Source organism: Fusarium oxysporum, chromosome 15 (assembly GCF_000149955.1).
Source record: "Fusarium oxysporum f. sp. lycopersici 4287 chromosome 15, whole genome shotgun sequence".
Taxonomy (NCBI): domain Eukaryota; kingdom Fungi; phylum Ascomycota; class Sordariomycetes; order Hypocreales; family Nectriaceae; genus Fusarium; species Fusarium oxysporum.
Genome location: NC_031000.1, coordinates 1,883,360 through 1,905,304, shown reverse-complemented (window position 1 = coordinate 1,905,304; position 21,945 = coordinate 1,883,360). Strand labels below are relative to the sequence as shown.

Sequence of the window (21,945 nt, the reverse complement as noted above, 5' to 3'; positions counted from 1 at the left end):
CAGCTAAACACAATCGTAATATCGGTCAGTTCACAGGTATTCACCGCTGTATCATCATAAGGGTAGCTATATGCATCAGGACATGCCTCTTTGAACCATGCACTGCTGGCTGGACACTTATTCGGATCATTCCACGCGTTCTGGCAACAATATTCATCTGTACCATAGAGAGAGCAGTCCGAAAGACAGCCATCCACTTGGTCCAGGCTCTTGAAGGGTTGTTCAGGGTTTGACAGCTTGAGGTTGGTTGCAGGGCATAGCGTGTTAGAGGGATCATGGCCTCCTAAGAAGGGGGGCACATCACAAGTCAGGGTTTTACATCCCTTCTTGTCCGGAACTACAGATATGCCCGTAGTATAACCGTCGACTGATTATTGTAAGAACTTGAAGGCATGTCTTCTTGAGAACTCCTACTTACCGAGACTTAAATTATACCATAGTTTCTCGGGCTCTGCAGTAACTTCAAACAGAGTAACAGCCTTGGTTGACTTGCCCCAACAGCTAGAAGCCCCGCAATCGCCCACACGACAGTTAGTTCCATCGCCCTTACAGTGTTGACGAGCCCAAATTCTGCCTGACCAGGGAACTGGAAACGGTGCAGTTGTAAATGATTTGAAAGGGTTCAAAGCCAAGCCAGCGGGAATCGGGTCGTTTATTGTATTTCCATTAACTTCTAGGCTGCCTTGGATAGCAGGCCAAATAACTTCACTGCTGCATTGATTCTTTAATGTAAAAGTAACTGTATTCACTGGCATAATAATTATAATATAATTTAAGAAATAAGATATGTATTCATTATTATTTTAATTTATTTATTATTTATATACTTAATTCCTATAAATATACTTACTATTAATATAAAATTTAAAAGTTATATTTATAATACGTAAATATATTTTATATATATATATATTAAAGGGGAAGTGTTTCCTTCCTTTATATTAATAAATCATTAATGCCTAAATATTGTAACTGGCAGAGTTTATTAAAGTTCTCTGCTCAGAACGGGTACTGGCGTAAACTACCCTTGCAGAAACAAGACCCAAGTTTCGCAGAATCTTATCGACAAGATTATAACTGGTACCTTAGAGATCTTGCTTATTGCTGGAAAACTGACCTCAGGGAGCAGTTTAAAGAGCAGTATATGTTCGATCCAGACATTGTGAGAAATTCGATTCAACGCCGCTATGAGAGCCATACCAATAAGCCAAAGGCAAAGGAAAACTGCAAACCACGGCTCGCACCTGTGGCTGAGAGCTTAAATCAGCATAGAGAACTTAGCAAATCACGGCCTGCAAAAGGACATACTAAAACAGAAGTCCAGAGCCAGAAATACCAACTTAGATCTAAAAAGAGGGAATAATATAAAAATATAATATTTATAGCTTAATTATTAAATTAAAAAATAATATAATTCTATATATAAAACAAGCTAAATCTTATGTTTCATATTTAATATAATTATAATATATAATATGTATATAACGTAGTTGATAAGCGATCCGACCAGACAAGTGATCCGATCAGCGCACTGTACAGCTAAAATAGCCTACCCTATAATATCTAGCTACATTAAATAAAATAGCTAAAAATCCAAAAATATTTGTTTTATATATTTTATAGCTATTTATATATAAAAATAATTGTTTTAGATTTTTAACTATTTTATTTTATGTACTAAAGCTTATTTATACAGTGTAAAGAGTATTAATAAGCTTTTTTATATATAATTTATATCACAAATTAGCTAGACTTATTTTATTAATAATATAGCTTTCTTATAAAGTAAAATATAAGTTCTTAAAATTTTAGCTATTTTAGCCCTAGTTTAAATTTTATATAAGCTTTTAAAAAACAGCTTTTAAGGTGTAAGTTAAGCTGGTCGGATCACTTGTCCGGTCGGATCGCTTATCAATTACGTTATATAAATTTAAATAATTAATTTAAAAATTACAATATGCATTTTATTCTTTTATTATATTCTATTACTGCATTTCTTATTATAAACACAAAACAAGACTGCACAAAACTATGTTGTCAAAACCAGACTCCCCTAGATACAAGCTCTGCTGCATTGAAAACATGGACTTTAGAGCCTTCATCGAATACTCAGCATGGTCCTGCCATTCCAAGCGCAACGGAGGGTACATTTACTGAGGACGAGGAGGGCGCGCCCAGGAGCTCAGACCATCGCTATGGAGACTTAACCTTCTTTGAACTTGGGTTAGGTGCCTGTGGAAAGGATTATAGTGGCCAGGATGAAACTGCAACCGTTGTCGCCTTGTCTCACCTCTTAATGGGAGAGCTAAGTAATAACAATCCCTTTTGTGGGAAAGGTGTTATTATTAAAGTGGGTGGGCGTGAAGTTAAGGCAGTAGTACAGGATAAATGTCAGGCTTGTGGGATTAATGATATTGATGTTAGCCAGAAAGTATTCCGGGAGGTGTTTGGATCCCTCGCACTTGGCCGAGGGAAGGTTGAGTGGTGGATAGAGGACTGAGTTCTTGTATTTCTCAATCTATACTAGCTTTAAAAAATACTTAGTTAACTGCATTTTTAAAAGACAAAAGAGATGTCTTGCCTACTGTTACACGGCAGAATGTTATACTTGAGCCATCTTATTAGTTGTAAATGCAACTCTTGGTGATAGATGTCTTGAACCTCGGTTTAAGTTTTTTTCCGACAGCAGCACAAGATGAGATCGAGATCACATCATGCAATGAAAGGATCGTGATCTTGCCTTGACGGGAGGAACAATGGGTAACCAATTGATACTGAAGCAGTTCTTACCAAGGAAATCGCGTTGGTAACTTGAATTCAGCCGCAAAACGTGTATTGATCGGTACTTTCAAGATCACCTGGGCCGCAGGCACTTTTCGGCAGACAGAAAACTGGACACGTCTTCACATACAAGTCCGGGGTCAGCACTGGTCAACCTTTCTGCTGGTTGTTGGCTCGCCCGTGGCCAAGTTTAGTGCCTGGTTCAAAACGCCGAGCGAAACTCAATTGAATTGGTGGCTGTTACAGAGCAATTGGGGCAATGAGGGGCGTTATTTTTATGGGTCTCGACACGGACTCAGATACCGAAGTCTCGTACGGATTGTCCCTTCCCTTTGGTCTATGGAGTAAACTGGTTCTGCTGTGAAGATAAGATAAGATGAGATGAGATAAGATAACTGATCTGTCTGTCTTAACCGCGGGTTATCAGTGGGCCGCTTACAGGGAGATCATATGTTCTAGCGCCGTTCAAGCGCCTTCGATTAGATCTCAAAGACATCCAATTACGAAACCAAGTGAAATTTCATTAACATGGGCTAGCCTATCCTGAGTAACAGCAAAGTATCTATCCCATGTGGTTTTAGAGAACGACTTTCAAAACTGCAATGAATCTCAACGAAGTAGATTTTCTACTCTCATGATTGAATTCTTATCAACCGTCTCAGACCTTGTTGAAACATCCCCTCGCCTTCTGGTTCCTCCACTTACTCTTTGTCGTTTTGTTGACTGATTTTCACGACTAGGCTCGTTGCTTATTGTGCGGCTCCAATCATGTCAGTTGAATGGGGCTCGATGAGAGAGACATTACTTACTTGGTACCGCGCGGTAACATCAATCCAAGACCTGGAGGAGTCTGTGCACATTGTGGAGGGAAGCTCTCAATAACGAAGGGCGGTTTACCTGCCATTGGAAGTTGAGAAAGAGTAGGCAGCGGGACTGGAAGCGAAAGGAAGCTTGGGTAGTAGTCGCCAGGCGGGGTAAAGATGCAGTCTTTGTGTCTTTCCCAGCATCTCCGGCATTTTCCATGAAGACCGAACATTGATGTTTGACATCGGACCTGTTTATTGATTAAAATCTAGACAAGATCCCCAGGGAAAGCTGTTTTGCTAACCTTCCGCTTGCGGCATTCAGTACAGGCGATGGTTGCGCGATGTCTCGTATTGTTCTCGAATATGAGAGCGTTCAGGTAAGTTTGGTAAGGCTGGACCTGTATGATGGGGTCCCAGTTGCTTGAGATAGCATTGGTGCCACCTGGTATCATCGCCGATGGGTAAGGGACTGTTGACAGTTCACTAGTCACAGGCGGCTGCGATGGAGAAACTGGATCAGTTTGCTCTATCAGTCGCGGTTGAACTGGCAACATCAACATCGGATCAATGGGAACCGTTACCATCTGAGGGTAGATCGCAACCTACAAGCGTGTAAGAAGATGATGCTCATGTCACGATGATAATCCATATAGGGGGTACATACCCTTTCATGCTCTGTCTCAGACAAGACAGCGCATTCGTTCTGCCTGTCCATGCTTCAGAAGAGCTCGGCGCCCGACGCGACAGATACACAAATTTTAACAGGTAGATGCTTAAGGATAGCGCATAAACACAGAGCCCTTCACACAGAAATCTGGAAGAATAATCCGTCGGGACCGGAGGGAGGGGGGGGCAGATATCGTGTTATCGATGAGACATGGCAAGCGCAGACCTCAAGGGGCTTGCGGATCAACCGCTCAAATAACCCTAGTCTTTTGCTGATGTTGTCAGGCATGACATTACAGCAATTCTCCGTTTTCTCTCCATTATCTGTAATGGGAACCACGCATATTACATGACAGGGCAACTATGACGAAAACCAAAAGTGTTCAAGAGACGATCACCGATACGATAGCGTAACCCTCATTACCTCTCCCAGACAACGCACTGGCCCCGGGACATCGTCCGGTCCCAGTGGAGTGGTTATGGTGGAGTGGACTTTTTCATCATTGGGTTAAGTAGGTGGCGGCCCACTAATGGTAACGGTGTTGAGAAACTTTGTTCTTCCCCAACCCCTCGACTCTGGATCATATGAAGTTCCAGGTTTCGGATCCTGCAAGGATTGTCATCCTGAAGGTGTTGGTGATTCATAACAGCCAACTGCAGGAGGCCAACATCTTGCCAGTACGTATGTTATACGAGGTACGTTGATTGTTTATCGGACGAAGGGAGTCATGAAATGTGACACCTGGAGAAAGTCCACCTTAGCTACTCAAGAATGCCGAATTGGCCTGTTAGATGGCGGGTTAATGTGAGTGATACAATCACAAGAGCTTGCAGAACTTTGCTCAGCCACAATTTCTCCATACTTGAACATAAAACATAAGTATTGCTATCCCTAAGAGCTCTGATTGTAGTAATCTTTGACGCCAGAAATGGCACTGCCCGAGTCCACACTCGCTGTTTCAAGATTTCCGTGATCCGAGTAGAATTTGATTGGCATAAAAGACTTCTCGTTCTGAAAGAGTCTTCGGACATTCGGGTTGTTTGATCGAAGCCTCGAAAAACGCATTTCCAACGCCTTCTTAGTCGCATCCCCAAATATTAAGTTGTAGTCCATGTGAATCATGTCCCAAGGTTGGCGCTCCATTCTGCGGCTAATGAGAAATTTGAGCTCATTCGGCAATTCATCCAACGTTTTCACTCTCTTGGTATGTGAAAGGTCATGCTGACTGTTCCGAGACATGGAAAGTGTCAACGGGACCCTGCTATCGTTCATGAAAGGCGAGGACGTGCTACCCAGACTCGGTATGATTTTCTCAGCTCCAGATGATGAAGGGCCGTTGGACAATTGCTGATCAAGTGATTGAATGATGGTAAACGCATCGAGTCCAGGCGCCGCAAGATCTGCAAGAAGAGGCCCCGTACTGTTGAGAATGGCATATTCTGTCAGGGTTTGGGCCTCCCAGTCTGCGATGAGTTGTAGATGATCATCAAAGGGGATCCATGGAATGTGCTCAACGCCAGTTTGGCCAAGTTGGAGACCGGAGGTGTCCCAGTCGAGCCCAATGCGTGCGTCACACTCTGGAAATAGCCGGTAATCGGCGTCGGCTGCCTCAGAATAGTTCATTTCTCTATTTGCTTCTGCCATTGTTGTAAGAGCAAGCTCAGATCAAGGGGAAACAGACACTGTCGATGAGTGCAGTAGCATGGATGTTGGTCACGGGAAAGTATTCAGCATGTCTCAATATTATGTTTGGAAAGACGCAGCTCTGATGCGACTACTCTCTTTGATTAGTGTAGAGCCCAAGCACTGATAGAACCAACACTGCTCGATCTTGATGCAGACGTTCATTCTCTGGGCAGTAGTATCCAATTCTGGCGCCTAAGCGCGCTCTGGATCTGCAGAAGGTTCTCAATGGCGCCTGGGCCGCCGTGTCTCCAGATAAAATTCCTGTATAAGCAGGGGAAATCATGCCGAGTAGGTATGCACATCATGGCAGGATTCAGCAACTTACCATCCGAGCTTAGGCGCCTGATTTGGAACTTGAGTCTGCCGCGTCGCGCTTTGACCTTAGATGTTCTGCTCGAATCTGAGTCTCATAATTGGGATGCTGGAATTCCGATCAAAGCGCTTGTTTATTTCGAGCGCTCGCGCCAACCTGAGGTCTTTAATGCACAACAACAGCAGGTAGAACGTATCAATTCCATATGTACAGACTCTCGATCAGTAGTTTTGTGGCGTTATGTGAACCAGATACAGCTATATGACAGAACGCAACCAGGGGCTCAACGATCGAAATGGATAAGGTGCAATTTGAAACAAGATACATTTATTGCTGGCCAGTTTTCAAGCACATTACGCCAGAAACTCGGCCATTACACAATACCCCAGGGGTCACTGGGATCGATGACGATGGACTTGGTCCAACAGCTGCAATGTATCAGAACCCTTGTAATTGATCAGAACCAACAAGAGACAGATATCATCGGGATGGTCAGAGCCGATGGCGACACCCTGGGCAGGATTACTCCGGAGTTAGTTGGTTGCATCCATGTGATGAAGAATCTCCGCGTGTTGGTTGTCACAGAGGGGTGTTGTAACATGTTGCGTATAACAAAAGCAAAAGCATTGAGTGTCGCTGCAAGAAGAGCAATAATAGCGGAAAAGGTCAGGCAGGGTCTGGATTTACGACACAACCATGGCCTATTCATAGTCTGCTTGAATAGATGAGCCGTGATGACATATTTGCAATAGAATTCAAGTTATAACCCGATCACCTTTACTCTATTGCCTGATAAGCTGTTATCTATAACGCGGGAGTTTTGTTGATGACTAGGGTACGAAATTGCCCACGGTACGGAGTACTCCTGTTGTCAAATGCCGATGACCTTTTTTAACAAATAAGAGCGTGTTCTCGCAAGCGGCTCGAGCGGCTAATCAAAAGCGCTCAAGGTGGAACCAGGATTAGGGCAGAGAAAAGAGGGGTCACCGGGAGCAAGGGTTTTCAATTCCGGAATCACCTGGGTAAGATTTAACTTAGAATCATGTGGTACTGACTTACAACCAACAGAGTGAAAGCAATGTATCCGTAGGACACCCTCAATGTGGCCGGAGACTTCGGAGTCTCGAATCAACAACCAACAAACATTATCTTACTCTGTACGGAGTACAACCCATGGTCTCAGGGGTGCAGGGGCCAAAAACTTTCTAAGCGAGATACCCCCATCTTCGTCGATCTTGAAATCGAGCCCGTTGTGCGGCGTAAGCATTGAAGATCGAATTTCGAAAGGCATTGAAAGACGGGGTAACCGATTGACAACGATTTCCCTACTCGATTAAGAGTAGCAAAGTCTTGGCATACAAGGTTTGCGAGGACCACTTGTCAAAATTAAATCGAGCTACTATGGAACTTGTTCCTGTGAGCAGATTATTGCAGGGTAAGTTTCTCGATTTGCAGGGATAATGATAACCGTGATCCGTCGCTTATGCATGCACAATTCGATCGTAAAGCCATATGCATTGTGCATTAATGCACGTCAGATACTGAGAATCTTTTGCTAGTATTTCTAGGTGCAGCTCGCCAGAAATAGCACGTAAGGTGTAAGAGTCGTTGTCGAAAGATACCAACAAGTAACAATAGGGAAGGCTTATCGTACTGGTGACTTGGAACTATAAGTTTCTCGATCTTAAAACTGCAAAACAGCCAATATATATTATATTAGCATTCTAAGATCACCATGAATAATGCAAACACTCCCGCCTTATGCCTCCAGGATAAAGAAACACGTGTAATTATGGAACCAAACCGAGCTTCTGCATCACGCGACAGTCATCAGCAATCTCCAATTCTATTCCCGAGTGAGTTTTCCAGCCTATACCGTTCTGTCCACTCCTTAGCTTCATCACCCCTATTATGGCTGACATACCCGAGGCAGCGAATGCGCTACATGTGCTTGCGCGCAATTCGGAGATCAGCTGACTTATTCCAATATTTCGGCTGACTGCAAGTTTCTGGGAAAAGATGGTGATATCATCTTCCCCACCAGAGAAGAACTTGATAATATGTCGAAAGCCGACTGGGAGCATTTTAAATACGTTCTGGAGCACACCAATGAAGGACTATGGGACGTTTGAAATAAACATGTAGCTGTCTCAATTTTCATTCTACCTACCTTGGCAGCCTGGCTATTGATTAAATGAATAAAATGAGAAGTTGAATCACTTCAGGGTTAACGATTCTCCGATAATTGGCTACGCTAAACTGTTTACACGTTCCGGGTGCCGTCGAGATCACCGAGAAGCTCCATGTGATTGTGAGCTCTCTTCCACAGACCGGCTTCAATGCGAGCTTTAATTAATGTTGCAATTATTTAGCATTCTAACTTCAGCAGCTGAACCATGGTCTGCCAACATGAGGCTGGTTCTTATTAGTGTTCAAGTATGATGATATTGTCTCGTGTATCATGCTTTCCCCTCTCCGTGCTCCTTGACTCAATCTTCCCGCCGCCATTGCAAATCTGACTGCCGCTCGCACGGCCTCTAGGTTAGGTAACCATTTTGGACCAGCCGACGCTGCTTTTCCACCTCGAGATGTCCCGTCATGCCTTGACCTGCTTATTGCATGAGTTGAACTTCCGTTTCCCATCTCGCAAGCCAAAAGAGGAAATGTTCCAGCGTCTTTGTCCGCCCATCTGGCTGAGATTACTATCGATCCTCGTCGTTCCAGCTCACAGCTGCAACAGCATGTCGGCTTCTCGTTCATTGACTCCATTGTGTAAAGGTTATCTGTGCCTACCAGGCAAGCCTCGATCGATACGTTCGAAGTAGGCCGCCAGGTCTGTCGGGTAGTCTCTATTGCTGACATCAGTGCGCTGCCGCCAGACTGGTCTCAGTGGACTGAGCCTAATATGGTAGCGATCGTGGCAATCATTCTGCTCTCGTGCCTCTGGGTTTAGCTCTTTGCTTTGCATCTTTAACCGCTGTTGTGACCTGTCGCTATCTTTTTTCGCCTTACAGACCGTCGACGGCTCGACACCTGACTCTACCGCGGTGGTACCGCGCAGGCCTGGATCATCTCCATTCTCTCAACCCCGACCTCTTCGTGTATAGGCGTGAACCTATTCAAGGTTGGCATATGTCTGCGGCTCTTCGACACCATGAGTGCTATTAGCGAATGTGTCTTGGGCAGTGTCTTGATATTGAGGTAAAAGCATGCTGCGTGCATACCATATACATGCTAGTCTCCGTTTCTGCCACTGCCGTCACAACAGTCCGGAAGGCGCCCGAGCTGATGCATCCATCTGCCGAGTACTATAATTCCCGTTCACCGTGTGCGTGTGACTAGATAACGGAGGCGTAGTCTATTTTCGGCGCCACTATCACCATGAAAAGCTGCCTGGCGGTATGTAAAGCCAGCGTCTTAAGTCTCCTCAGACACATGGCCAGTGAGAGACCTTGAGCGGCAGCCCCGGCCATGTGCTTCTTGGACTTCAGCTTCGCGTCCTTGATCGCTCCCAAGAGCTCGGCCTTTTTCTTGGCCTTGACCACTTTTGCCTTTGCCATGACCATCGCCCTGCGGTCCAGGCAAAAGGCATCGATTCACTTGACTAGCCTCTTAGGGATGCTTCTTTTCCCGAGTACTGCATAGCCTATGTGGCGCCCTTGATGTTAAAGCTGACTATGTTAGAGCCTTTGTGGTTACGCTATGCTTTATTGACCTATTATTGGAAGAGTAGTAAAATCTGCTCTCAGCTACTGCTTTCTCGCTCTGGTGTACTTTGCAGGCAAGAGTCCATGTTGAGTAAGGCGCGCGATGCAAGCATCAGCTGAAGAGTCCATGTCATAACGGCGTATGAGATGCGATCTGCCACCACTACTTCTACAGTCTTGCTAACTGTTGACATAAAGGAGATAGGCTTCTATTTGGCTTTCTTGTAGTGATCCTTTCCCGGCTGCGGCAGGATGGCTTTGGCTGTCTACTAGTTTGGCAGTTGTGCTTTGCTCAGTGACGTGTAGAACAAATGCAGAATCTGCTCGTTTACCAGGGGCTACAACCGCTTTGATACCATGGCTGGAAGCCTGTCTCGTCCGTCGTGGCCTTCGTCTTCAGTGTCTGCCGTAATGGCGAAAAGGAAGATGGCAAGCAGCTCCTCTGCTTGTTTGGCTATGTCCTACCCTGCCGTCTCGTATGCTCTTCTCAGCGGAGACGCCTTATCACCATTCATATCGTGCCCGGATTTGAGGTACTTGGCAGCTTGCCAGATGGTAGTTTCGTGGGGATGAAAGTCTCCCTAATTAGGTTTCTTGTGGCTTCTGATGGCGTCGTGATACTGCTTGACTGCTTGCTTGGCTCGATCTTCCAGTTTATCGACTCATTGACCCGCTTGATGCTGAGCCCTCAACAGGTTTCGCCAGAATGTGTATGCTTTGCGGGCCATGGTAAGGTGTCGTCCACTATCTTTTGGGATCAGGCGACAGCTTTGCTTATGGGACTAGCTCGTGGATCGCACCCTGTCTTCAATTGCCGGACGCACTCGTCCGAATTGCGCCTTTGTCTCTGTCCTCTTGGCTATCCCGCGATGTGGCGATGGTGCAGAATAAGGTGTCTGTGGATAAGGTCGACGTCGTGCGCATGGAGGAGGGGGTGCGGACGTTACAGCTAGCTTGTGGGCGGATTGCGCGCTCATCTGTTGACCGCGGGAGACGGTATTGGCTAATATATCAAGTTGTCCCTTCACCCGTTGATGCTCCTCTTTCGTCTACTTCATCCCCTCTTCCGTTCTGATGCGCGTTTTCCCCTAGTTCCGTTGCGACTTGCTGTCGCGTACGCTCAAGGTCCCTTATAGCGCCTTCGTGCATGTTCTTAAGTTGTCCATTGGCCCGTTCCTGTATGCTACTAATCCGCTCATTCAACTGTTCTCGCATGACTCCCTGAGCTACTTTGTGGTCTGTTTATGTAGGCATCTAAGCTCATCCACCTTCTTCGATTCCTCGGCCACCAATCACCCGGGTTGCTGTTTGCGGATTTCCCACCACCGGGTCCCAGAATCCCTCGAACATCAGCTCCTACTAGCCCACCAAATGAGCGGACATTTCCCGGAGTATCGCCCGAAGAGGGGTCTGCATGAGAGACAGGTCGATGCTGGACATGTCTCCCTCTGCACATCTTCGGTTGAGCCGGCCAAATCCTTCTAGCCTTGGTTCCAACGTTCAATACTTGCCGTATCGGTCTTCTTAACGGTCACCTGCAGTGTTTGCTGTATTTTCGCCGTCGGCTCCATAGCTCTCGAGGACCAACGCGCGTCGCGGTGACGGAATCCCCACCGTGATTCCGGATCTCGCCGACAGTCGAGTCTATTTGACTGTAGATAGCTCATGGCCGTACCAGCTCTTGCGTGCCTCTAAAAGACTCCCCTTCTTTACCTGGATATACAAAACTTTCAATGTGTCAGAGCTTTTGCACGCCCACTATAGCCTGCCCTGCTGGCTCTTGACTACCTTGGTCGTTTCACAAATGTCAAACGGTCGCGTATCGTAGACTGATTATAACATATGGGCTCGAAGGCCTCAGATCAGTAACGTCGGCAATTGGGAAAGCTACAGTCCGGAACAAGTTTGTCTTAGCTTGATTGACAAATCCCTGTTGTAACATAATACAAAAATAGAGAAAATACACAGTATATCAGACAGGCAGCTTAAATATAACTACATGTATCCTAACTATAACTATTATAGAACCTATATGGCACCTACTTAAGGCTCTTTTGTAGAGCTACCCCTGTAGGCTTATATATTCTTGGCTTTAATTACTTTCTGTTCTATTACATACAACGCTTCTTGCTCCAAGCTCAAGTAAGACCTATACAGCTCTTCACTTGTTATGTCTCCAAGATGGATTGATTTGCTCAACGGCAAAACATCGGGAAGACATCAGAACAACAATGATCTTCAGTTACTCTTCCAAGAGTTACGCAAGAAGACAAAGATCGTGATTGTTGCTGGAGCTGGAATATCGGAGGCCGCTGGGATTCCAGAATTTCGTTCGCGCCTAAATGCCGCCGAAGAAAAAGACAATATAGAGAGATGCAAGTACATTACCAAGTATATGCTCGATGCCTCCGTCTTCTCAGATAACCAAAAGACAAAGCAGTTTATGGCAATGACTCGGGAATTGTCTCAGACATTCTCTTCTGCCAGGCCTACAGCGTTTCATCACTTAATAGCCCAACTTGCTAAGCGAGGGCAAATCCGGCGATTGTATACACAGAATATAGACGACATTGACGTCAATATCCAGCCCCTTGCTACGGATGTTCCACTGAGTCTCACAGGCCCCTGGCCAAAAACAATACAGCTTCACGGTAGTCTGAGTAAGGTGTACTGTAGCAAGTGCTCACATATTGGTGACTTCAGCCAAACAGACTTTCAAGGTCATCAAATGCCCTCCTGCAATCAATGCCGTGTGTATAGCGAGGCGCGATCATCCAGAGGGATGCGAAGCCTTAGTGTAGGTAAGCTCCGGCCACGAATATCACTCTACTCAGAGCAACCTTGGGATGCAGACGCTATTGGGCGGGTCTCTGTGGCGGATGTAAGGGCCTCCCCAGATGCTGTAATAGTTGTTGGGACAGCTCTGAGAGTACATGGAACAGCCAAGCTTGTTCAAGAGTTATGTAGAGCGACCCATAGCCGCCGACAGGGCATTTGCATATGGCTCAACATTGACTGCCCACCAACCGGAGGTAATATGAAGAAATGCTGGGACTTTGTTGTACTTTCCAGATGTGATACCTTTGCTCATCTCTATGGGATTAAAGAGTAACTAGTAATAACTTCTAAAATAAAGCCTTAATATAAAACCTAGTAATAAGATAAATAAACTATTTATAAAAAGTATATTATTAATAAGATACCAAGAGCTAAAAGCATTTCTATTTTCTCTCTTAAAGGCATTCCTATAATGAAAGTTACTAAGACTATAAAACTATCTCTTTATGGGATGCTCTTTCTCTTTGAGATTGCAACTCTTGTTATTGTCTTTGTTGGGTTTCCTGCAGCCCCTATTGCCTTTATATGGGTTATACAGAAGATGGTCACAAAAACTGTGGATAAGGGATCCTTGCCTCATTTGACCGTCGTGAAAGTATGCCTTGGCCTTCACACGCCCTTCCTCCTTATTGTTCTCTGGGGATTGTTGCCCTACTATAGCATACAAAGAGAGTTACGGTTGTTAGTTAGAGGGGTGATTTTTACTCTCTTCTGCTTTATTATGGAGGGTTTCACTATTTATTCTATTTTTACAGCCTATATTGTATGGGACTGGTCCTTTAATCTCTATGGCCTTGGATATCTCAACCTCTCGGCATATTGCCGTGCTCTTGTTATATTTCTAGGAATTACTTCGTCGTTGGCCTGGGCTGCCTTCTTGACATTAGTTGGTTGCGTTTTAGAGCTGGGAATGCCAGCTATTATCCAAGAGATGGCCTTTGAGATGAGAATGCTGTTAGCAAGGTGTAAGGTTGTATCACTCCCTAATAAGGAAAGTAAAAGCAACTCTTTAGAGTAATTTATTATATATTAATAAATTTTATATAAATTTTATAAGTATTAAATCTTACCTTTAAAGTAATATTACCTAATTAGATATATAACAGAGATAATAAAGACTTTTATACATTGCAAACCCAACATCCCCATTTCACAAACAACCACCTCTTCATCATGCCTCAACTACCAGTCCACCACACATGCTCCATATGCCTGCGGAGGCGGTCTCGAGAGTTTAGACGCCGTCATCCAGCTACTTCAGACAGCCAGCAACTGCCAGGAATATGTCGACGTTGCGTTCCCTCAAAGCATCTTGAAGTGGTGCATATTCACCACCACCTCTATTATTATTCTCCTTGGACTGATGGAACGAATGCGACAGCTGGTAGAGAAAACCCTCTGTGCTTTGAATCCACGATCAGCCTCGAGACGAAAAAGCTTACACGGACTGAGACAATACACGAGCTCCCAGGGTCATCTGTTGAGACACCCGAGGAATCACCTGTCGTCGGTCCGAAGCCGAGTTGGTTCGAACGATGAGGAACTACTATTAGCTTTTCAAGAACTAAATAAAGCAATAAATGACCTCCCGCTTTCAGATTTAGATTTGACCTTAATCATCTGGACCTAACTACCATCTCTGTGCTATTCTGAGCAGACGCCTCAACTATGGACACGTAAACCCGAAGTTCGCAAGACCCATTGGCTCGATAGCTACTTCCTTATCGAAACGAGTGATTTCTCGCCTCATCGGCGTTACTACTATCTCTGGTCATGCCGTGAGACAGTGACATCTGACGAAGTACAATTCGTTCGAGTGTAATAGGGTATACCCAGGAATTGATAGACAGTTTGTGTAAGGTACCGCGTTGCTGTTGCCAAGGGCATGAAAGCATGCGCTCATGTTGATCATGACTCATTCTATGTTTAGGGCATTGGTCTTGATTGGCAGCATCCAATAGTTTGTCACAGAGTGTTACGAGCATTGTGAGAGAGTTATTAAAATGCCTTATCAGTCCCAGATTTGGAAGCAATAGTTAACTGAGCTAGTTGCATCTGTTATTCATGGGAAGAAGACGAATTGAGATCAAGAAGATCATTGACCAGCGGGCCCGCAGAGCTACATTTGGCAAGCGAAAGTCAGGTCTCTTTAAGAAAGCATGGGAGTTCGGAGTTCTTACTGGAAGCAAAGTATATGTGGTCATCGAGGATGAAAGAAAGACACAGTACTCGTTCACGACGAATAAGGAGGACTTATATCTAAAATATCACGATATCGATCCTGAAAATCGAGTGGCGCCTCAAGACTTTGGGGAGTCAGCTGAATCTCCAGAGACGCTCTCATCAGCAACTGGAGCAATAGTAGGTGCTACAAGACAGCAACCACAGACGCAAATGAGCAACAATAACGATATCGAAGAGTTGCCTGACGCGTTCTCATCGGACAGCCTTGTAATGGATGTTATGAAGCCTTACACGCCATTGGCTGACACTTTTGCACCTGAGAACCTTCCATCCAGCTGCTTTTCACCACGAGATATCCAATGTTACTTACCGACTTCGGCTTCATTCATCGATCCGAATATGCTCAGTATAGGTGGGGATGCGCTCGATACAGACCAAGTCGACATTTTGTCACTCAACGTGCCAGGGCTATTCTCCCCAGTAATCTCTGGCTTGGGTTTTCAACCATTATCTGAATCAATATTTTCGCCAGATTACAGTACTAGCTTGGGATATATAGAAGGGTTGCCATCCTTGGCAATGTCTCCAAGATCAATTCCACCACGCAATTGGCTGATGTAATATTTATACCCATGATGATTCGTGGATACTAGATATCCGAGGTAGCTTGGATTACATATAACAGGTTATGAAAAAAAAAAAGATAATATACCGATTAAAAGAGTGCTTTGTGGTGTGAGCTGTTTTTAGGTATAATCCTAACCGTTAAGCGGTTACTTGTCTAAAAACCCTGTACTCATCGAAACTTGACATAACACAAGCCCACCGCTGCCTGGTATTAAGATGGGGAGATGCCGCGCTATCTTGGACAACTATATCTGAATCGCTTGCATCCAAATGCAGATTGGATAATTTGCTCGCATATTATCGCAATATGGAAAATCTCCTCCGACCGTCGCTTATTCTTTTATATGTCACCCTTCTATTTACTCAACATGCAACACCATATAATATGCTATCTATAGCAGGACAGTGTGGAAATAGCAATTGGGCAACTCTTTATCCTATTCACGATGTTAGTGACAGAATGATCACGAATTATAATGAAATATCTTCTACCCATCACAAGCAAATGTCACCAGCCCAAGCAACTGTCCTCGGCACAGATGATTACAAAGCTGATTTGATTACTGATGCGGAGCTGGTAACAAAGCCTAAGCGGGGAACGGCTTTCGATCACTTTTCTCGCTGCTATCAAGCTCGCAACTGGGTTTCCGGCATTGAGGATCGGTCCGCAGACCTGAGATTCTTTACTCTGTCGTGGGAAGCAGAAGGAGATAGCACAACGAACTTGTCTTTATGTATGCTCAAGGGGCTTCCAGGAGGCTTCAAAGAGATGATTAGCCTCAACAAGCCAGACAAGCCAGACCAGGCCAATATGACACCAGAAGATGCAGTATTAGGCCATGTTCAGTATCTCAACGCTTACAGTGTGGAGATCAGCATTGGCGCTACAAGTGTCTCAGACATTATCCAGGAAAGCGAGAGCATATGGTGGTTATCTGACCTTTTTGAAGTCTCCTCTCGACTGAAACCATTTTACAAGGTCAACTTCTGTCCTGATCACTGGTCTTCATCGAATATCCAGTTCAGAGATCAGTGGTTACCCGACCTGCTCAACTGCGAGGCTTGCGATGGGTCAGCAATGTGGCTTCTCGAGCTCGCTGTTCTTGGAAATGATGAAATCATTCAATTATTCCCAGGAAAGAGAATTCCAAAAGAAGAGAAATTGGAATATACTGGTATATTCTTTCATTTTTATATAAAAACTAGGTACCTCATGCTTAGCGACGCATGTCTCAGCCCTACTCGTGAGACATAAGCATGTCTTTCCTAGGGCTGGAGGTACACGGAGCATGGTAATAACAGAATGGATGAAGGAACGAGAACATAAAGAATATGTTGCACTGTAATTAGAATATAGCCTGCTACAGCGGATCTATCATGGCTGAAACGTGTCCTTTCCCTTTCTTTGACCTTTGTTTCTTCTTCGCTGATTGAACCATCTTCTGCGACTGTTCACCGGTCCTCTCGTGATGCGTGAAAAGTCTCGCAACGGCCTTGTTTCGCTGTTTGAGTCTTTGAAACCTTACGGTTAGTGTCGCTTTCTTGACGTTGTCTCCCATTTTGTTGACCTCTTCCGTGATGGCTTGCCAGGTCCAATTTTCCAGCTTGAGATGAACAACACAGCGCTCTATTTCTGTCAGTGAATCCAATCCATCTTCCGTATCTGCCTCATCAGGGTCCAAAAGCGCCTGCAAGGTGTCTTCCGATGCCGCTGCAGACACTGTTTTCGGGTATGTCCCATTCTCTTGAACACCACTTATACCTTTAGTCGGAGAGCGGCTTTGCGGTATAGAGGCAGGGCTAGTGATGTCCTGATTAGAGTATACGGGCCAATCAGCTTGTGGTTGTATTGGCAAGTCGCCCATGTCTGGAACGTCGTTTGAAATGGTCGGATGGGGCATGTATGGTGTCTGGATGGGGTTACCTGTCGACAACGAGGGAGTGTTGTTAAACTGAGCGAGGTCGCCCATGGGTTCAAGGACTTCATTGAGAGGTTGAAAAAAACCAGTTTGTTGACTGGATTGCAGTGGCTGCATGACTTCGTTGACGGACGGGGTAAAATTATTTGTTTGGCCGAAATTCAAGGGTTGGAGGACTTCGCTAAGGGGCGGAAACATAAAATTTGAGCCAGAGTCTAGTTGACTTGGCATGTACGTCGCTGGGCGAAACAGATTGGAGGATGCCATAACAGGGACAACCCTCCATGCGCCGCAAAAAGAACAGCATACTGCGACCCCGGGTGCATTACTCGAGCTGGCAATTCCCCATTGGTCTCGGGGAATGGTCAGTGGTGACTGTTGACCAGTGTTGGTCAGGCCGCTGGAGTAGCAGTTCATTGATAGCACGGCTTGGCTTGTAACGCCACCGATGTAGCACTTAAGTTATTAACAACGAAAGAGATCCATTGTTGCAGAAATGGACAAATTCGGGGCGGATTACCATCTGCTTTATCCTCGTGTTATCTATTACCTGTTGGTTTTCCCTTCCATCAAGCTCCCATTTTTGGCACATAAACTCAAATCCGGCATCTCAAGAAGCGAAATGTCTTCTACCCCGCTTCCGTCTTGGCAGTTACCCTCTAACTGAATTTGGCAAAAGAGTAACGGTACCAGGGTTTTCTGTCTGTTGGCTGCAGGTTCGTCACATGCGGGGTTGATGGAGCCATTATTACTTACATTACAGGAAAAAGGAGCGAGCCTATGGCTGCAGGCTTCAACTTGATTTACATTGCATGCAGCTAGCAAAGGGATTGGTGAATTGTTCCAGCCTGGAAAGACTAAATCACACGGGCTAACATTTGTTTTATCGCTGCATGAATCTAGGAGGTGGCTATGACGGGAGAGTTGTCTCAGTTGACGAAAGGGGGGATGGGCGACCAACAGCTGCTCATCAACATCGAAGGGTGATCGTCGCGCGCTTTGTGAGTTGATCCTCTTGGAGACTTCAACCGCAAGGCACCAGGTCGGGTTTCATAGCGGGGCTTGCTCCAGTATTGATTGGCCGCTAATCAACATGCCACAGATACCCGAGATAAGGCAGGTCAACAGGAAGAATGAAGGTCACGATCTGCAAATTGGATTATTAAAAGTAACTTAATTTAGCCTTAAGTTATGCGCAGCTCAAGATATCTTTGGTACTACCCACTTGATTGACTGGCCCTTCCTTAAATAATTGTGTAATGCCTTGCGATCTCTGAAGAGATTAAAAGCCTGGAGCGGTTGGAGCTAGCTAGTGACTGTGTCGTCACGATGCACTGACAATTCTTAGGGTCAATGCTGGAAACAATGATTTAATGGTGGAACAATAACAGTTAGATTTGTGGTTGCTGACGCCACAACACGATTACTTAATTAAAGCCATACCGATTCAGGGAAATTAGGAAGTGACCTCTTCTATTCGCATCACAATTCAAGGCACCATTGAGACTTTTCATCCGTTGTTATGTCCAGCTGGCGAGCTCTAGCAGATCTCTGGAACGAGACTTTGCGGAGTTTTGAGCCGTGGCTGATATAGATATTCAGTTTTGTTGACCTGGTTAAGCCCTTAGCTAGGTGTTTGGCATCGTTTGTCGCTCGTCTTATCGGAGTGCAATCGCCTCTCAAATGGATGCCTTGGAGGCAACCTAGGCGGAACTTGATGCTTTCCTGAATATATATAGGTTAGACTCAGAATCCGTTGTATTATTTTGCTCGATGGAAAAAAGAAGCTTACTGATAGCTTGACTCTCTGGTACCGTCTGAAGTGGGGGTTACCAAGGTGTATTGGGAGGCCCAGAAATTCCAACGAGGGACACGCTTGGACAATGGCTTCCAACTCACGAATGCCAAACTTGAATGCTGTTTCAGGTAATGCGATGTTCTGTCTTACGTCTATGACTAGAACGCGTAACGACGGAGAATACTTGAAGTAAGGAGCTAGATTAATAGGTTGGTATATGTTGCCTACTCGCAAACACATCTCCAGTAATAATGGCGCTCTGCACAGATGAAAGACTAGGATTTGCAGAAGGTCAGGTGTCAGATGTCCAGCTAAACGGAAAACCCGGAGATGCCTGAATTGTTCCGTCAACATCATCTGCTTGACAAACCCGCCGGATCCTGGACAGAGTCTCAAATCCAAAAGTTGAAGCCTCCACTTCGGTTGCTTCATCCAATTATAAAGAGGAACACAATCGAGTGAGAGCTTTCTTACATGACTGAGAGTAGTGATGTCAAAGCAATCATTGGCGAGTCTTGGGCCGTATGGAGGAAAGCTAAGACGTAACTCTGCAAGGCGGGAACAGTTTTGTAGATGCCAACGGACCCACGCAGCCTCAGTATCTGTGTGTATTCCCAGATAGGTAAGGGAAGTAAGGTTGCGGAACACAGTTTCACGGGGAACCCAGTGAACCGCTGTCGAGAATGATAGAATCTTGCTTGGATACTTCATGACGCTTGAAAGAGCGATGTCTAGCAAGTTGGATTGCCCATCTGACCACGATCCAAACTCCTGATCTATGATTTCTATATTCCTGATGAGTGAGATCAAGTACGGCCTCTGGTGCATGACTCTCAGGATATGGAGGCTCCTTTTACTTTCGCGACCATGTCGGAAGTTGATTCGCAAGTGGCGATATAAGAATGGCAATAATTTGAAGTGCAGAGACTTGCAAGTTGCAGACAGCTTGGAGACATCGCAAGAAGATAGTGAGTCGAGTAGAAGCCATAAAACTTCGAGAGGCAGGCTGTCCATAAAGTGAACTAATACATACCCTCAATATGGTTTGAAGTATGCAGTCCCTCAAAATTCTGGGGCATATGCTGGCTTGATATCTGACTGTGTGAATGACAATTATTAAGAGTTCGGTGTAAGCAGTGTTACTGAAACATTGACAATAGGTCCAATTCTATATTTACTTTAAAATTAGGAACTATTTATAAGATAATTTAAATACTCTTGGAAAGCACAAGTCTGTTATAATAACCAGTCCATTGTAGAACAGAGCTAAGATTAATTATAATTCAAGATGCTCTTCTAAATTCAGCCTTTTTCAGTAAGGCCGTAAAGTACTTAAAGCTATGGTCCTTACCAGGATGACTCTCCCACTGTAACAATGGTTAGGCTATCAGTTGCTCTTATTGCTCAATTACTCTTGCTCTTTGTTGTAGCAATTGAAAGCAGAGATGTCCAATGTTTATGGGTTGTGCAGCCATCAGAGAAGCCTCGGGACGTGATGAGCGCGTTGAACTGCGACCCAATAGATATGCGAATCGTTTATCCAGAGCTAAATTTTAACGAGGAACCGGATTGGAAAACAATTAAAGTTCCATGTGTGAACCATCTCAAGGCGCCTGCAGAATGGGTAGCTGCTTCGGCGCATACATATTACCTCCGGTTGAATGGTTACAAAGCCCCTAAATACCATTGGTGGGAGCCAGACCGAAGTAGCCCCGCATCAACTGTCCCAACTCCAGTTATAACACCATCAAAGAAATAAGATAGTATATGTATATAGTATTTAATAGAGACTAGAATATTTAATTAAGGCTACCTAGGTTCTTTTCGTATCCTAATGCGATGCCAAATATAACAAGCAATTGATATACACGTAAGAAAAAAGATTAACATTAAGTAAAAAGAAAGCTTCCCATTACTAACATGAAACAATGAGACCTTTGTCAGTCCTCTATGAATGAAATATATTGCTATTAAGCTTGTGATCTGCGAAATAGAAGTCATAGTAAAGACTATTACTTCAAGGACTAATAAACACCGATAGTATTTCTGAAAGAGCATAGGATGGGTAAAAGAAAAAATAAAGTACTATCAGTATACAGCAAAAGCGATAGACTAATAATAATAGCAACTATACAATCTTGGATGTCTACTTGAGTCCCAAGCCCTAGAAATATTGGGATTGTCTGAGAGATGTGAGATCAATTGCATGACTGGCTCCGGAAACCAAGAATTGAAATTTGATGGTATCGACCGACACTGGACGTCCTTGTATCGTATACACAGCTTCTGGGATCCTAGGGTTATTTCCTTTGGCAATTCTTCCAATAGGCTGGTAATTGATGTCTCTTTCGACGCAGCCTCTGAAACAGCTTTCGTGGCCACGTCTTTTACTGTTGAAAGCACCTCTGACGCTTTGCCTTTGACGTCGGAAAGATCGAGCCTCGGTCGAAGATTTGGTTTGACAAACTGTATCTTGACAATACCCTCTTGCTTGATTGTTATATTCTTGGCAATATATATTGCTAAACAAATGGCAGGAATGAAGCCTATCATGGCGCAAATCAGGCGTTTGGACTGTTGACAGTGAGTTTGAAGTGTCATTATGATTCAGCAATATTT

The 21,945-nt window shown here is 44.7% G+C and overlaps 6 protein-coding genes across 6 annotated transcripts; 3 read left to right on the top strand and 3 right to left on the bottom strand.

The window, feature by feature from the left end:
• Positions 1-3,928: 3,928 nt before the first annotated feature.
• FOXG_22040 (uncharacterized protein) lies at positions 3,929-4,203 on the top strand (the record flags this gene model as incomplete). Its single annotated transcript, XM_018402422.1, has 2 exons — positions 3,929-3,964; positions 4,081-4,203. The coding sequence occupies 2 exons, from the start codon at positions 3,929-3,931 to the stop codon at positions 4,201-4,203; spliced, it is 159 nt and encodes a 52-aa protein (XP_018255814.1).
• Positions 4,204-5,145: 942 nt separating this feature from the next.
• Positions 5,146-5,898, bottom strand: FOXG_15525 (uncharacterized protein; the record flags this gene model as incomplete). The annotated part of the gene is made up of 1 exon (XM_018395625.1): positions 5,146-5,898. One exon carries the CDS (start codon positions 5,896-5,898, stop codon positions 5,146-5,148), a length of 753 nt encoding a protein of 250 aa, XP_018255813.1.
• A 3,693-nt stretch (positions 5,899-9,591) lies between these two features.
• FOXG_15524 (uncharacterized protein) lies at positions 9,592-9,813 on the bottom strand (the record flags this gene model as incomplete). Its single annotated transcript, XM_018395624.1, has 1 exon — positions 9,592-9,813. The coding sequence occupies one exon, from the start codon at positions 9,811-9,813 to the stop codon at positions 9,592-9,594; it is 222 nt and encodes a 73-aa protein (XP_018255812.1).
• Positions 9,814-14,862: 5,049 nt separating this feature from the next.
• Positions 14,863-15,497, top strand: FOXG_15523 (uncharacterized protein; the record flags this gene model as incomplete). The annotated part of the gene is made up of 2 exons (XM_018395623.1): positions 14,863-15,249; positions 15,318-15,497. 2 exons carry the CDS (start codon positions 14,863-14,865, stop codon positions 15,495-15,497), a joined length of 567 nt encoding a protein of 188 aa, XP_018255811.1.
• A 617-nt stretch (positions 15,498-16,114) lies between these two features.
• FOXG_22039 (uncharacterized protein) lies at positions 16,115-16,864 on the top strand (the record flags this gene model as incomplete). The annotated part of the gene is made up of 1 exon (XM_018402421.1): positions 16,115-16,864. One exon carries the CDS (start codon positions 16,115-16,117, stop codon positions 16,862-16,864), a length of 750 nt encoding a protein of 249 aa, XP_018255810.1.
• Positions 16,865-16,970: 106 nt separating this feature from the next.
• On the bottom strand, positions 16,971-17,945 carry FOXG_22038 (uncharacterized protein; the record flags this gene model as incomplete). The annotated part of the gene is made up of 1 exon (XM_018402420.1): positions 16,971-17,945. One exon carries the CDS (start codon positions 17,943-17,945, stop codon positions 16,971-16,973), a length of 975 nt encoding a protein of 324 aa, XP_018255809.1.
• Positions 17,946-21,945: the final 4,000 nt, after the last annotated feature.